Genomic DNA, 18,122 nt, shown 5'->3' on the forward strand with positions numbered 1-18,122 from the left:
ATATTATAGTACTTAGATTGATACAATTTAATCTCAGTCCATACTAAGAAGAAGGAGACATAATTTTTTACTGGACTGGACTGTATATTAGATCAAAGTTTCTATGTCCAGTTATTATTAGTTTTTTTAAAAAAAAAAACTAACAAAGATGTAACTGAGTGTTCAACTGCAGTTTTAAACAACAATAAAGACAAAATTCTTGGAAATTTAATCCTTTAGATGCTTATGCAATGTTAATGAATGAATTTTTGAGAAAAGACGTATATGCAAAAGGATAACTGAGATATTTGCATTGTGAAAACATGGTACCTCACATGCTCTGAAATAGTTAATGTAGTATATTAAAATTGGAAAAGTTACCATGCTATATTCATAGTTAGAAAATGACTATACTTTTTATATCAACCTTTTATATACATAAATATCAATATTTCATGAAATAACATTAAATTTACTAAGTATCAATATTTACTTATTTCAGAAATACTTAAGCTTCTAATTAAGTTTTTTTTTAAGATTTATTTATTTATCTGAAAGGCAGAGTTAGATAGAGGTAGAAAGAGACAGAAAGAAAGGTCTATAATCTGCTGGTTCAGTCACCAGATGGCTGTAATGGCTGGAGCTGATTCAAAGCCAGGAGCTTCTCCTGGGTCTCCAGTGTGGGTGCAGGTCTCTAAAGACTTGGGCTATCTGCTACTGCTTCCCCAGGCCATAGCAGAGAGATGGATCAGATGTGGAGCAGCCAGGATTCAAACTGGCACCCATATGGGATGATGACACTGCAGACCCGGACTTTAACTTGCCATGCCAGCCCCCCCTACTTGACTTACTTCAGCTTGCATTCTGCCTCTAATTCAGGTTCCCTGACTTAGGGCCATGTCCACTGGGGAAAACAACCACTTCTCCTGTGTAGAATTGGAGGAGGGGACATTTTCCTGATTTTCAGATGCAGTACTGTTTCACTAGATTTTGACACCACAGGAGAACAAGTGGGGATGCCACCAGGAGTCTCCTGAAGCAATGGGGATAGCTTGAGAAATCAGATGTGGCTTGTACATGTCTTATTTTTATCTGTTGACAAGGACTGAGATAAAAACCTGTCCAGGCAGGCCTGACTTGGAGAAATGAGTCCATAGGTGAGAGGAATGGAACCCAGCTGCTCTCTGCTGTCTCCAACCTGGAAAGTTCACTTTTCCCTGAGTTTGTTCCTGCTTCTAATGATTCCAAGCCCAAGGCTGTCCTGCTTCCACAAGAGAAATGACAGTTATGGGCCTGGAGGGAGATGAGCGGATGCCATCCCTGCCCTATAAGCACGTCTTGGGGATTCATCTCATAATGGATTAACATCAGAAACTTAGCTGGATGAGTATCTGTTTCATGTACAGAATGAGCTCCAGGAGCAGGTGAGTTCTATAGGAAAGCAGGCATCTTTGCAGTGCAACATTAGGATAAGTCTCTGCTCATGTTATCAATCTTACATGTTACTCCACCATTAATAGAACAGATGTTTTTAGACCTGAAATCATCAACATTGTGAATTATATAAGGCCATAAATTAATAGGTTTGGAAAAGTATATTTGTAATTTTTGGTGTACTTGAATTGAAACTATACTAGATTTTCAGTATAATTTAGTGATGTTTATTTTGTTCTCTTAATTTTTGAACTATTTTAAGATATTTCAGAATGTTTTAGGATGGTTTCACCTCATGGCCCTATGAACTGTGCAATATTCTTAATATTAAACAGTAATGAATTTAACAGGTGGCCATGAAAAAAATCCATTACAGTGATTGCTACTAACATATTCTTTTGCTTGCTTACAAGAAAGTTATCTAGAAATATTTTCTATTGCAGGTTAAGTATTTTTAAAAATTATTAGTCTGGGTGAAAAATATTTCAGTGGAACAAGGAATTCAATCTTTGAGATTACATATTCCTCATCAATTCTGTGATATATCTGCATTAAATTAAGTTTCTAAATAGATGACACATTGCATTCATTCAATGTAGATGCTTGTCCTGTTTATTCTTCTAGAATTTGTCCATCTTTAAAAAACTATTTTTGTGAAACTAATCATAGTGGAAAGGATTTTTTTTCTAATTGAATATGCAAACTGACTCATTTTATCAATGAACACAATTAACCTACTCCCCATGATTGGTTTATCAAAAATTCTGCATTATTTTAATATTGTCAATGTCATAGGTCAAGTTGGTAATAAGTATGGTAAAACTTATAGTGAAGACAGCATTGTTAACATAATAAAATAGTAAATTATATCATATATACTTATATTCTTAAATCTACAGGGACTATACACATCACTGTACATTCATTAGTCAAATATTCCTAAAGTTACCACTCATAACATAACAATATTTTAATAATTTATACTTTCATAAAGATAAGAAAAGAGGCTTTATCAAAATTATGTTTCTTGAGGAAACCATTGTGGTGCAGAGAGTTAAGCTGATGCTGGGACATTTTCATCCTTTATCAGTGTGTTGGTTCATGTCCTGTATACATGCTTCTGATCCCTTTGCCTCCTGCTTCTGTTGCAACTAGGCAGCAGCAGATAATGGCTCCAGTACCTGGGTTCCTGGCACACAAATGAGAGACTGGAATGGAGTTCCTCACTCCTATTTTTGGCCAGTTTTCTTGGGCATCTCTGGGAGTGACCAGTGAATGGGAGATGCCTGGCTCTCTCACTACCTCTGTGTGTGTGTGTGTGTCTGTATTTTTTACTTTTGAGTAAATATTTTTTAAAACATACTTTGTGTATCAAGTAGCCCTTGAGTTTATATAGATGACATCTTTTTGTCATACTGCTTCTGTTTTATGTACATGCCTAATCTAAGCCCAAAGATTTCATCATTAGCCTTTTGGTTTCTAGTCTATTTATCTATATTATTTGAGTTTAAATGCATATAATTTTTGACAACCTACAAGACAATTTTCCCTTAAAAACAATGCCTTCATTCCAAGTAAATCATGGCCAAAATAAATGAAGGTCTCGAGATAACATCAGTCCCATTTCCTGTAAATCCTGGTGTTGTGTGGATAACAAGCAGCAGCCAGTTATGATGAGCAGTGATAGATCCAAAGTAGTTGCCAATTTTGTTAACATTTTTCCATTTCTAGATCACTCTTAAAGAAAATCATAAATGGGGTCATTCCATCCTCATGGTAGTACCAGCAGAGCAACCATGCCAAGTGGATTCATGTTTTTACCCAAATAGAACTGGTAGTTTTTGAAATTAGCAAGGATGTGTTTGATTTGTTGTGCATCCTCTATCATACAAGGTTTTACCCTTTCTAGTCTCTGTTCTTCAAGCTTGCCTTTGATTCTAGGTAATCTTTAATACACTTCTTGAAGGATTCTTTTGTGAATCTGGTTTTCTGCAGGTGATGGTTCATGACAACATCAACACCAGTGATTACTGTGCTTTCAGTACCTTTGCCCTCAGGGCCTTCAGAAGAGGCATTTACACAAAGCAAGGAATCATCATTGTTACTCTCTGCCCACTGGCCATTTTCCCCTCCACCTCCAGGCACATCTTGCAAATGTTATAGAACATCTCATAGTCACTGATGAGGTCCCAGTAGATAAACATGATGCCACCTGGAAGAAGAGGACAGCGGTGCTAGCTTTCCAGGAACCTGGAGCTCTGGGTGAGTGTGTTGCAGCCAGAACAGCCCTCAGGGTTAGTGGGGAGAGGGCCAAAAAGTCCAGGTTCATTTAATTGTGGTGTTTTCCTCACCATGATCCAAAATGAAGTGAATATTTTGACATATAAGATGAAAGGCAGGATAAAGAAGGTGAATGTTGCCCATACTTTCTTCTTAAAATGCTCAGAGGCTTCACTCTCAGCTCCAGTAATCTCAGATTTTTAGTTCTTCCAGTGAGAACTGAGCTGTACATTGATATGTTTAAGTATTTACTTTGTTTCAAAAGACCCAATTCTTCTTTACACCCTAACCAAACTGTAAGTGACAATCTTCAAATTCCTCTATTTCCTATCTTACATGTTGACAACATATTATTGCACCTTCAGCGATCCTTCCATGATGCAATTGCCAGATTATTCACATAAAATACAGGATACAAAACTAGCTTTAAAATACAAACAAATAGTATGATATTTTGGAGTACACATATATGTTGTGGAAAACTATCAGGTGTTAGATACAGGGAATTAATGTGCATTTTCAAAAGCAATTATCTAAATGATTATATTTCATCTATTATCAATCATCCACAGTAGCCATGTTTTTTTTCCTCACCCAGACTGTATGTTATCAAGAGCCTCATTAGAAACAAATAAGAATTGATTATCTGTTAGAGCAAGTTTGTTTCAGTGCATGGTGGGCATTTACCAAATGAAGGAAATGAGGTAGGGATAATCAGCCAAATATCACTGTGGCAGGAGAAGAAAATATTGAAATCCTTATCTACTTTCTTTCATGTAATTATGTTATCTCTTTCACCAAACATCTCATAATGTATGAATAGGACAATATAATTTATATATATATATATATATATATATATATATATATATATATGTATATATACATATATATATGTGTGTGTATATACTAAAATAATTTCACCAATATCATACACTGCTTAAATATATAATTGAATTGATTATGATCCTTGAAATGTGGAGATAGTTAATCTTCTAGTCAGTATGGTCCTGGTAATTTTTCTGGTTCCATGGGTACAGATACACATTTATGGAAAATCAATTATTCAGTTATGATTCATAGTGCTTTTGCTTTAGTAGATTAAGCCTTTGAAGCAAATTCAACAACGGCTTTACCAACTCTTCCATGTGCCTGTCATTAACTCATGCATGTCCCGTGGTTGTAGAGGAATTTTTCTACTTCTTCCATTCATTTATGAGATCGAGCCATTTCGCACCAGGCCTATGTATGTAGAGCATTTAAAAATATTTACAGAAAAAATGCAATTGTTTATCTTGTTGCAAACATGTTTGAAATTCACAAATATAGGAGTTTTCAAAGGGTTCAGAATATGGATGTAGTGAAAAATTTCATTTGTTACAGACAATGCAGAAATCTTACTACCAAAAATCTGTACAAAATATTTAGGGTTCCTTAAAAATAAGTGGGTAAAATAAAAATGATATTTGTGATAACTTTCATGAAAAAGAAAACACTGGTAATGTAAGATCTGTTTTTGTTTTACAGGTATCTAAAATGTTTCCTGTATGCTGTTAATATGAAAAAAGTTATCACTTATGCTATCATTAAAAAATATGGACCAGCGCTGTGGCTCAACAGGCTAATCCTCCGCCTTGTGGCACCGGCACACCGGGTTCTAGTCCCGGTCGGGGCACCAGTTTCTGTCCCGGTTGCCCCTCTTCCAGGCCAGCTCTCTGCTGTGGCCAGGGAGTGCAGTGGAGGATGGCCCAGGTCCTTGGGCCCTGCACCCCATGGGAGACCAGGAGAAGCACCTGGCTCCTGCCACCGGAACAGCGCGGTGCGCCGGCCGCAGCACACCTACCGCGGCGGCCATTGGAGGGCGAACCAACGGCAAAAGGAAGACCTTTCTCTCTGTCTCTCTCTCTCACTGTCCACTCTGCCTGTCAAAAATTTAAAAAAATAAATAAAAAATAAAAAATATGTATTTTTAGGCCGGCGCTGTGGCTCACTAGGCTAATCCTCCTCCTTGTGGCACCGGCACACCGGGTTCTAGTCCCGGTCGGGGCACTGGATTCTGTCCCGGTTGCCCCTCTTCCAGGCCAGCTCTCTGATGTGGCCAGGGAGTGCAGTGGAGGATGGCCCAAGTGCTTGGGTCCTGTACCCCATGGGAGACCAGGATAAGCCCCTGGCTCCTGCCATTGGATCAACGCAGTGCGCCGGCTGCAGCGTGCCAACCGCGGTGGCCATTGGAGGGTGAACCAAGGGCAAAAGGAAGACCTTTCTCTCTGTCTCTCTCTCTCACTGTCCACTCTGCCTGTCAAAATTTTTTTTAAAAAAAATATGTATTTTTTTCAAGCTGCCATTGGAATCTTAGCCAATACCTTCCTCTTTCTCTTCCACATCTTGAAAATCCACCGAGATCATAGACCTAAGTCCACTGATGTGACCACGTGTCACTTGGCATTTGTCCATATAATGATGCTACTCACAACACTGGAAATTTTATCTGCAGATATGTTCAAGTCACTGAATTTTCTAAATGACTTAAAATGTAAGATTTTTCTCTATATGATCAGGGTGATGAGGGGTCTCTCCATCAGTACTATGTCCCTCTTGAGCATCATCCAGGTCATCACCATCAGCCCCAGCACCTTCTACATGTCAAGATTTAAACATGGACTCACAAATTATATTAGTCAGGTTTTCTTCTGTTTTTGGTCCCTCAACCTTTCTTTCAATAGTAACATGATCATCTACACTGTAGCTCATCCCAACATGACCAAACTACTCCATGTCAGTAAGTATTGCTCACTTTCCTCAATAAATTCTATCATCACGGAAATATTTTTCATGCTTGCATTGTCCCAGAACATCTTCTTTGTAGGAATCATGTTGCTCTTCAGTGCATACATGGTGATTTTCTTATCTAATCATCAGAAGAGGTGTGAGTACCTTCACAGCATGAGTGTTACCCCAAGAACCTCCCCAGCAAAAAGGGCCACCCATACTGTCCTGCTGCCGGTGAGTTTCTTTGTGATCATGTACTGTGTGGATATCACAATGTCATCCTTCTCAACTGTATTGTGGAAATATGATCCAATTGTACTGGATGTCCAGAGACTTTTGGGAAATGTGTATTCCATGGCCAGTCCTTTGATATTTATTAGTTCTGATAAAAGAATAATTGGTACTCTGAAAAATGTGATTGATATGACAATTTTAACAAGTTGATGAAACAAATCTGAAAAGCTGAATTCTCACTCTGTTAAATATTCAAAAAATTAAGGAATTTAAATTTTAATTTAAATGTGTAGAATTTTACTTGTGTTTTTTACTTGTAACCATTTTTTTTTTTACTTTGACACTGCCAAAGATTATATGCCTCCCTTAGTTCAATGGTCTCCATGCATTGAAATTACTTCTTAAACTTTCCTAACTTAATGCAGGATTTTTTTTCCTTTAGACTTGGCATCTATAAAGCTGCTTTTGCTACCTAATCCTTAGATCTTACTTCAGAACGTAATCTGCATATTATTGTTTGTTGAAAGCATATTAACTAAGCATCTAGTTCTGGTTTTACTGACAATTTCTCAATGATCTGCTAATAGTTATTTCTGCTTTCACACATATAAACTATGGAGATTTTTATCTTTGCAGATTATCATCCTTTTGTCATTTAAGTATTTTCTTTTATGTTACCACTATTGTGAATTCACTGATTTGTGTCTTCTTGTCAATTTTGGAAACTTGAACAACAAATTATTCTTAGATAAGCTTCTTTGGTTTCTTTTGTATAATCCAGAGACACAATTAAATTATTTGACTCCTTTTTATTCTAACCTTTGTATATGTAGGTTTATATTTTTAACTTCTATTGATTTTCTCTCTTTATTGTACTTCTACTAACTACGCTTAACATAACATTTCAGTAGTTTTTTTCTTTGGCTCAGGCTAATGTTTAACATACATTTTATATTAAGTAGATTCAATTTAATTGCTGTTTCCCAAATATGTCTTTTTATTCATTTGGACCCTTGTTATTTTCATGTATTTTGTGATTCTCCTATCTGCATTGTATTGAATTACATGTTTTAAAGATAATCCCCCTGTCTAAAGCTTATGTAATGTGAAATTTTATTTTGGTAGGTTATTTCTGTGTGAAAAAGTAAATAAGATTGTTTCTCATATGTGTGAGATATCACCTTGGAATGTTTGCAGTTAGTTTTCTTTTATTGTTTTTGCCCCTCTAATGTGAACACCACAAAAAGATTTCTCATCCTCATGAGAAGTCCTTTATGAATGGAGAATCTGTTTCTTAGTTTTGTTCCTTCCATGGAAAATTTATTTGGTTTGCTTTTCTAGTTTGGGGGTTTTCAAATATTCCTTCCAACTTTATTAGACATTTTGGTGAATCCTGCAGCATTCGACTATTTTAATTTTCTGCACTATAGGTTGTTGGACTTATAAGTTTCCCCCAAAAGCACAATTATTTGCAGTATACAAGATAACGTTTCACATAGATTTTCTGTAGTAGACAATCATGTTTCATGAGAAATCCCTTGTTTGGCTGGTGCTGCGGCTCATTAGGCTAATCATCTGCCTGTGGCACCGGCACCCCGGGTTCTAGTCCTGGTTGGGGTGCTGATCCTGTCCCAGTTGCTCCTCTTCCAGTCTAGCTCTCTGTTGTGACCTAGGAGGGCAGTGAAGTATGGCCCAAGTGCTTGGGCCCTGCACCCGCATGGGAGACCAGGAGGAGGCACCTGGCTCCTGGCTTCAGATCAGCTCAGCACCCCGGCTGTGGAGGCCATTTGGGAGGTGAACCAATGGAAAGAAGACCTTTCTCTCTGTCTCTCTCACTGTCTAACTCTGCCTGTCAAAAAATAAAAATAAAAATAAATAATCAATACCCCCCTATTGAGAAGTGAAAAAGTTATGTGAACATCCTATATGCATCAAGAGTTTCCTGGCATTATTATATATATATATAAAAAGAGAAATCCCTTTTTCATTTCATTTGGAACATACTCCTCTTCCCCAGATCACTATAAGTTAATGAGAATGGGTAGAATATGATTAGCTTAATATTAACAATTTAATTTAAACTTAAGTTAATGGTAGATAACTGACAATATTTTGACAATTTTTATGAATTATTACATTTCCTTACAAAGAATAAAACCCATACACAAGTCCACAATTACTGTTTTGCTATAGCGTTAACCTAATATTGGCAAGAACTAATTATCCAAATTCAGGACTTTATCTTCAATCATCATTTTTTCTCATTAGCACTTTCACGACTCTACAAAAATAATCCTTCTGGATAGCATATTTTAAATTGTGAGTTAACTTAAATAACCTTTTTTTCTTTTTCTTTTTTTTATTTGACAGAGTTAGTGAGAGAGACATAGAGAAAGGTCTTCCTTCTGTTGGTTAATCCCCCAAATGGCCACTAAGACAGGAGCTATGGCAATCCAAAGCCAGGAGCCATGTGCTTCCTCCTGGTCTTCCATGCGGGTGCAGGGCCCAAGAACTTGGGCCATCCTCCACTGCCCTCCTAGGCCACAGTAGAGAGCTGAACTGGAAGAGGAACAACCGGGACTAGAACCCAGCGCCCATATGGGATGTCGGCGCTGTAGGTGGAGGATTAACCAAATGAGCCACCCACGGCACTGACCCTAACTTAAATAATCTTAATGAAATGTACATTTAGGGACAAATAACTGGTTACACTTTACTTGATGGTTACTATTGTCATTAGAATGCCAAGAAATTATGATGTGCTGGATTTCTGTTGTGAGAGAAACAATGATAGATTTTTATATCTAATATATTTTTTTATTTAAGCACTTATATCTGAATTCTGAAAAAGAACTTTATCATTTGCTTCCTGGTCATAAAACATTATGACCATTTATTTGTATGCTTAATTAGTCAAACTTTTAAATAAATTACTTAACATTATTTATATGCATGTAGTGCATTCATTGTTGTTTATATACAGATAGATTTTAATGAATCAATGAAAATGGCTGATTTCTGTGTTGATTTTTCTCTCTTGATAAACTTGAAGATGTATTTTTTTTTCTTTTTTAATGAATCTGTGTAATTAATTTGGGGCTTTGAACTATTAAACTCATAAATGTTTAGTGGCTTATAATAGTGCCTAATATATGTTCTCAGTATTAACCTCTGAGTCATCAAATTAATTTTCTTCATACTATCTTCAAACATAACTTAATTTTGTATTCATTTCTTCCTCTATATTAAAATACCAATTATTTTCAACTCTAAGTACCCAGAAAACCTATTTCCACGACTACTACAAAATAAGTGTCTTAGAGGCAGATATTATGAATGGTAACTGAAGAAATTAAGTGAATTTACTTACAAGACCATCTTTAATGTTTTGTGGAAAACACATATTATGAAAAAGTTACATATGGATTTCAAATTAGTTTTTCATCAATTAAATTTTCTTTTTAATTCCAGTGAATCATGAACATTTCAAATTAGTCCTGTATATCAAGAAATGAATTGTGGACAGTCATTACAAATAAAAATAAAATATTCACTAAAAATCTTCCCACATATAAAAGCCCAGGTTCCCCTTTCTAAATATGTGTCCACTAATACAGCTTTAACACCACCAGGTCATAAACATTCTGTACTCCTCAACATGGCTTTATAATTACTGTTTTTTTTTTATTTGACTTTAACTCACATAGAAAAAATAATTAAACACATAAAATAATTAAACACATAAAGAAAAAAAAAGCATGTCTGTTACATTTATGTTGTTACCAATATCTATGATGTTGATTTATTCATAATGTCCTTCATTTTAACCTAAGAAACTTCTTTTCTCACTTATTGACAGCCATTCTTATGAACACTATTTCAATTATTTCTCATATTATCTTATACAAAATTCATATCTGATAGCTGTGGTTGTTTCCCTTTCAGTGATTTAAATGTGCCACCCACTAACTTCTGACTGATATTGTTTTGTACAAAAAATCAGCTGTTATCCTCTTTGAAGGTCTTTGGTGAATCTAAAGTCACTTCTCCTTTGTTCCTTTTACGATTATGCATTCATATTTGTACATGAACTCTAGTAGAATGTTTCTTAGTGCAGATTTTTATGGTCCATCCTCTTAGACTTCACTGATTATCTTACAAGGGCAGATAACTGTGTTTTGTCATACTTGTATATTGTTAGCCATAATTTTCTAAATATTCTGCGTCTCCTTCTCCACTCATAATGGGTATCCCATGATACATGTGTTAGTACAATTGATGGTGTACTGCAAATAGCTTGTCTGTTTATTTTTTCATTTGTTATGTGTTTTACTAAATAACATAAGTAAAACACATAACGTTTTACTAGATAACTTCATTTGCCTTCTCTTGATGTTCATTGATTCCTGTGTCTCTTCCAAACTGTTATTTAAATTTTTTCATAATTTTTAATTCCATATTTATATTATTATCTCCTAAATGTCTTGATACCTTATTCACTATTTAATGTTTAAAAATCTTTATATTACATAATTTTCTTTTTACATTTTGATTAAGAGTTAGCACTTTTTTGGTGTGGCACAGTGAAAACATCTTTCTCCTGCTTTCATTAACCCTGTGGACATTTGTAGGGTGTTTAACTAAATGTTTTTAAAAGTAATTATAGTTTTCATAGGGAAAAAAAAAACTTTAAATATAAATTTTTCATAGGGAATGTTTATGCTTTTTTGACTGAAATATAATTTTTAAAAGTGTTAATTTCATTTTGCTCAGAATTTGATAGTCTGGATATATAATTTAGGACTATTGTGGAAATCAGATTCCTTTGCACATCAGAGTTTTTGTGGCAGCTACAGTCATATATTTCTATGAATATCCTACTGAAATACTTTACAAAGTATACACTCCTTGTTGTGAGTTGTCACTGAAATTTCTGTTGTGTTCTCTCTGGATCAGACAGTGACTTGGCAGAGGGTTTCTTAAATATTAGTGTTTTGAAGATTATCTCTTCAAAAAAGATATTCATGATGGATATGATGGATGGTCAAATTAGAAACTGGCTTTCACAGAGTTGTTTTGATCATACATTCATTCCAATTTAGCACATTTCAATGGAGTGACAGACCCATGGATCTCCTTACTGAACATTTCATGTGCTCATTTTGAGTAAGTTCATTTTATACATTATGAAACCAAGGCCTAGAGAAAGAGAAGGCTTTACTCAGGATCATATTGGAAATACAAATTAGATTAGAGATGTCATTAAAATCAGAGTGGAATGGGAAAACAAAATTTTAATCAGGGATGTACATTTGTATGGCTAAAGAAGTAAAAGGATATTTATGCTGCAATATGATAAAATTTGATCAAATAAATGATTTATTGTTAGGTAACTGTTAAGTACCAATATTTAAAAAAATATTTATTTTATTTATTTGAAAGAGTTACAGAGAGAGGTAGAGACAAAGAGAGAGGTCTTCCACAGATGGCCACAACAGCTGGAGCTAAGCTGATCTGAAGCCAGGAGCCAGAGCCAGGAGCCAGGAGCCAGGAGTCAAGAGCGAGGAGCTTCTTCCAGGTCTCCCATGTGGGTGCAGGGACTCAAGGACTTGGACCATCTTTTACTGCTTTCCCAGGCCATAGCAGAGAGCTGGATGGGAAGAGGAGCAGCTGGGACTAGAACATGTGCCCATATGGGATGCCGGCACTTCAGGCCAGGGCTTTAACCTGCTGCACCACAGTGCCAGCCCCTAAGTACCAATTTTTTAAGAAAATATTTTATTATTATTTATTATTTATTTGAAAGGCAATTATGGCCAGTGCCGTGGCTCACTTGGCTAATCCTCCGCCTATGGCGCTGGCACCTGGTTGGGGCACTGGATTCTGTCCCAGTTGCTCTTCATCCAGTCCAGCTCTCTACTGTGGCCTGGAAAAGCAGTGGAGGATGGCCCAGGTGCTTGGGCCCTGCACCTGCATGGGAGACCAGGAGGAAGCACCTGGCTCCTGGCTTTGGATTGCAGTGCGCCTGCTGCAGTGGCCATTTGGGGGGTGAACCAATGGAAAAGGAAGACCTTTCTCCCTGTCTCTCTCTCTCACTGTCTAACTGCCTGTCAAAAAATAAAAAAATAATAAAATTGAAAGGCAATTACAGAGAGACAGATGCAGAGAGAGAGAGAGCTTCCATCCACTGGATCACTCCCCCAAATGACTGCAACCACCAGAGCTGGGCTGATCTGAAGCCAGGAGCCAAGAACTTCTGGGTCTCCCATGCTGGTGCAGGTGCCCAAGCACTTGGGCCATCTTTTGCTCATCTCCCAGGCCATAGCAAAGAGCTGAATTGGAAGAGGAGCAGCTAGGACTATAACCAGTGCCCATATGGGATGCTGACACTCCAGGCAGTAGTTTTACTCACTATACCACAGCACTAGCCCCAAATAAGTACCAATTTGAGAATATTGATTTTGAGCAGTCCAGGAGATGGAGTCACGTAGGAATAGAATGAAAAATGCTGGTGGTAGAAGTAGATGGACTTGAGATCAGATCTTCAAAATACAGAAATAGCTATTTATTAGTTAAGTATTTAGTATTGTTGGAGTTGAGAGTGGAAAGTTCATGACTATGCTCTTTTGAACTTCAGACAATGAATTGAATGAGGCTCACACAAGCAGTAAGTAAAACAAAAAATGTTTATTACAGGTAAGTAAAGTACACTCATTATGAAAATATGAGCTGGCCAACAGGCTGAGACCAAAGCCACTTGAATGTGTTTAAGGTCTGTATATTTATAGGGGTGGTTATTTGATGAGAGGCAAGCCTCAGTGTGGTTCTGAGATCATCTGGCATGTAGGCCATCTGGACATTACCATATGCATATGAAGGTCAAGTTGCAACCTTTTTCCTTAGCTTCCCCAATTATCTCTTTGTCTACTGCCTCAAGGTCAAGTATGAGGGCAAGGAGGTAGAGACTGGAAAAAGGAAAAACACACTAAGACTACTAAATAATTCGGAAATTTGTTTTTCTCAGCTTCCCCAATTAGCCCTTAGCTGACTCCTGCTTGGTCTGAGAAGAAAATAGTAGTTTAGGGTTATTCAAATGGATAATGAAGGCAGACTTCTCTGTGTGTGAGTGTGTGTGTGTGCATGTGTTTGTGTGCATATGTGTGTGTGTGAGAGAGAGTGAGAGAGAGGGAGGGAGAGAAAGAGAGATTAATATGGTCAGGGCAGGTGAGTTTGGAGCTGGCAATTAGACATCATGATTAGTAAGTCATGTAAATAAGTTATTATAAGACAGTGTACTAAATATAGAAGAGAAGCTGAAGATGGTGTTTGGGCTGTAGGTAGATATTAAGATGTCATCAGCTTTCAAATGCCCTTTAAAGATGTTAGACTGAGATTCCATGAGAACAATTGCTCCTAGAAAAATAATTAGGAAGGGGCAAGAAGTAAAATGTAGTGCATACAACATGGTAAGTAATGAAGAAAAGCAGAAGAAATAAGTAAAATGAACAGACTAATAGGTTCTGGACCCTTGACCCAAGACCATCCAATAATTGATTAATCTCATGGAATTTGGAAACTTAGTATTCTAGTAGCTGTCCAGGAAAGAAATTAAAATATGCAAATGAGAGATGTTATAAATTGATGTGGGGACTGGCAGTGGGGAGTGTGAAAAGACCAGGCCAAGTTGTAATTTGGAGGTAGAAGCTGCTATGAGTTAAAAGAGAGAAACAATTAATATGGAGAGTGTCAGAGCACTGAGACACAGAGAAAAGATGCTGAGAATGGGGACATGAGGAGAAGCATAAAGGGGAGATCTCTTTTTCATGAGGAAGCAAGCGTGGCCAAGTGTTATAATCTCCTCATTTTTGCTGTTGAATGTTCTACCCTAACCCAAGAGCTGCTATGTCTAATCTGAGTAATTTTCACACTCTGCAACATGATCTCCTCTTCAAACAGAAATTGAGAAGCAGCAGGTGCCCAGGATCTGTTTGAACTCATGCAAAAGGTAATGCATTTGAGCCATCTTGGTATGTCTGTGGAACTTCAATGATTCATGTTCAAAAGCCACTGCTGACAGTTAGGTGTGGAGCCTCTAATGTTGAAGAGCTATTAAGTGATCTCTATGACCTAGTAGGGTTTCCGAGGTCCCACAGATCCCAGCATCATCTTTCCAGAGTCTGACTGAAGTGGTATGGGAGGGAGATACAGAATAGCAGGCACTCCTGCATCTATACGACTTAAGATTTTCAGTGGATTATTTGAAATACTGCATGTCTTAACATATTTATGTCTATGTCATCTGGGTCCTTGGGATGCAGTGTGTCCTGGTTGTTCTGAGACTAGATTCTTTCTGATTGTCTATTTTACATGATTTCCGAACTCTCAGCATCACAAGACTTCAGATCTGCAAAGCTCACCTTGATCTTTCCTTAAACGGTTTAAGATATGGAAAAAGTAATGTTTTAGAATATTTAAATATGATTTCACCTCTTAGGATAAGTCTTCCCTGAGCATGTACTGGTGGGATTGATAGTTGTTTCTCTAAATCTGTACAGAATCTCATAAGAGCATATATCACTGCATTCATTGTCTTAGATCACAGAAGGTTATTTCCATAACATCTCCCACATCACTATGAACGTTTCATGTCCAATTCTTAATACTCACTCAATGATTTCTGGTGTGTTCTTGGTACTGGAGTAAGGGAGAAGTGAGGTCTATTCCTTACACTTATGCATGTAGGACACCCTTGAGACAGAATGTCAGATATTTTTTTCTGAGAGAGAGAAGAGAGGCCTGTGTGATGTGCTGTCCTGTGTTTGTGAGAGGCCTGTGTACAAGGCCTGTGTTTAGGAGATAAGGCCTCTGTGTATGTAAGTTTCACAGGCTGTCATAGCCACAGTAACTCTCATCTGGAGACACTGACTTACCTCTGTGGTAGAACTGAGGCCAGAACTCAGTGCTCTTTACTGCCTGTCTAGTATCCACTTGAGAAGATGACAGAATTGAATAGAAAAACTGTGTTCTTGGTTGATCATTCCTTTCTTCAGTCTAGAGGTCTTCTACATTTCAGTCACTGTCTTAAGAATGAGAAGTAATCTGAAAAGACCCCTTCCTTTGTGGATACTAGAGGTGAATAGGGAGTGAGAAAACATCAATTAAATCATCACAAGGTGTAACATTCTAAATCCTGAAATCTAAGAATTATTGAGGGTTTAGGGTATGTCAGACACTAGCTGAGGAGTGTCTGTAGCTGGAACTCAAAAACAGTTTTGGGCATCAGGAATCATTGCCCTTATTTTATAGAGAATGCAAGGCAGAGAAAAAGTCATTTGGCTGATACTACCTGGCAGGAGAGCAGTCCATTACCAACACTCTGAGCATAGTCTATTTCTTTTTTTCTTTTTATTTTTTGACAGGCAGATTTAAACAGTGAGAGAGAGAGTGAGAGACCAGAGGGAAAGGTCTTCCTTTTTCCCTTTGTTCACCCCCCATGTGGCCACCATGGCTGGTGCATTGTGGCTGATGCGCTGTGCCAATCCAAAGTCAGGAGCCAGGTGCTTCCTCCTAGTCTCCCATGCGGGTGCAGGGCCCAAGGGCCTGGGTCATCCTCCACTGCACTCCTGGGCCACAGCAGAGAGCTGGACAGGAAGAGGAGCAACCAAGACAGAATCTGGTGCCCTGACCGGGTCTAGAACCTGGGGTACCCACACCGTAGATGGAGGATTAGCCTAGTGAGCCACGGCACTGGCCGACCATAGTCTATTTCTAAAATCAGAACATCAAACCTCACTTGTAAAATTTTGGAAATAGGACCAGGTTCACTGTCAGGGCTTAATAATAATTGTTGAATCTCAATGGTTTTGGGACTTAGGAATATAAAATTTTTATTTCTGCTCCTAGCACTTGCCCATGGTTATTGATTGGCATTTATGCCTAGAGGCTTCCTGTGTGAATGTGAAGAACTTGATTGAAGTCTCTTCCTTAGGATTCAGGAAAGTCTTCACAATGCAGCCTGGCAATTGTACTCAACTTTTCATGGCCCTAATTGAGTTGTTTCCATGTGCTCCCTCCACTAGGAGACTGACCCAGAAAGTGATGGGAGAGTACACTGTAGACACAGGAGCCCAGTCAGACCACACATTTTAGAAAACAGAAAGTGATGAAATTGTGGAAAGATCCCAGAGACAGATGTCCACAGAAGGCCGCACCATTCATAAAGATACAGAGTCTGGGAAGATGGGTACTGGGATACTTCAGACACAGATCAAATCCTGTAACTCCTCTTCCCCTAACCCCATGACTTGGTGATGTGATCATTAGCCATTTCCCCCCACATAACTGCTCCTGTGTGAGGACTGGCACAGGTATTGTGTGAGTGCCAAACACTGCAGAATGAATGCTAATGAGGGTGGATGTTTCCTTACATCCTCAGGTTTCAAGTCTTTCTTGGTGATGAGAAGCATCATGTGGTGACCATTGAGGCAAGGGTTTCATGCTGTCTGCTAGAACAGGGACTACATGGCCAGAATTACTACAGGGTCCTCCAGAGTCAATCATACAGAGAATCTGACCTAAGACTTCCTTTCTAGCTCTGGAATAAATCCTTGAACTTCAGAGTCTTGAGAAGGGCCACTGAGGAGTCACCACACCTGTCTCTGTTCCTAATGTGGATAACCATTGTGTTTTCCTGTATTTCTGCCCTCCCATCCCCTCAACCCCTAAGACCCTTACCATTCTGTAACACTGATGACATTGTAAGTGTGGCCACCATGCCCTCCTGTCCCTATTTTGTCTATCAGTGATTATTTGGAGCTTACTGTCCTTGTTATTCTGTCTCTACTCCAATAAGCCATACACTTCACACAGACAGCTCACAAGAGTCTTAGCCCTCAGTGCCTTTTTTATTCTTGCAGTGATTGAATAGGCTTGAATAAATGAATTAGGAGCACAATGTATAAGGCAATATTTCCCTCAAGTTCCTAATTTAATGTGTTTCTTCTTCACAACCTCTCTTTGAAGTAACCTTTTATGAGTTTGCTTCTAAGATTTTTCTGGCAGAGGATTTTGGTTAAGTGTGTCACACTGAGTCCTTAAGGGTTCAATCTGATGGAGCAAAGTCACTCTGATCAGGCTGGACAGCATATAAATCACATTTCTTCATTTCCTTCTCTTGTGTAAAGTTGTCTTCCTCTTCTCACACTGCTGAGACACAAAATATACCTGAATAAAAATCATGATCATGAATAAAAATGCATTTCTAATCTGAATGACATTAATGAGTAAGAAGCAAAAATGCTTAAACACTTGGTATAAGTGAAGTAAAATATACAGGAAAATATAAGATTCTGATCATATAATTTTGGAGAGCTTTATTTTAAGAAGTTAGGCAGGTTCAACATGTTAGATATGTTAGTATTGAGACA

The 18,122-nt window shown here is 37.7% G+C and overlaps 1 protein-coding gene and 1 pseudogene across 1 annotated transcript; one reads left to right on the forward strand and one right to left on the reverse strand.

The window, feature by feature from the left end:
* Nucleotides 1-3,123: 3,123 nt before the first annotated feature.
* LOC133753999 (translationally-controlled tumor protein-like) lies at nucleotides 3,124-3,617 on the reverse strand (annotated as a pseudogene).
* Nucleotides 3,618-6,153: 2,536 nt separating this feature from the next.
* LOC133754094 (vomeronasal type-1 receptor 90-like) lies at nucleotides 6,154-6,906 on the forward strand. Its single transcript, XM_062184678.1, has one exon. The coding sequence runs from the start codon at nucleotides 6,154-6,156 to the stop codon at nucleotides 6,904-6,906; it is 753 nt and encodes a 250-aa protein (XP_062040662.1).
* Nucleotides 6,907-18,122: the final 11,216 nt, after the last annotated feature.

This window comes from Lepus europaeus, chromosome Y (genome assembly GCF_033115175.1).
Source record: "Lepus europaeus isolate LE1 chromosome Y, mLepTim1.pri, whole genome shotgun sequence".
Lineage (NCBI taxonomy): Eukaryota > Metazoa > Chordata > Mammalia > Lagomorpha > Leporidae > Lepus > Lepus europaeus.

What these genes read in the sequence shown, in the direction of transcription:
- LOC133754094 (XM_062184678.1), top strand. Translation starts at nt 6,154, where the DNA reads ATGCTACTCACAACACTGGAAATTTTATCTGCAGATATGTTCAAGTCA.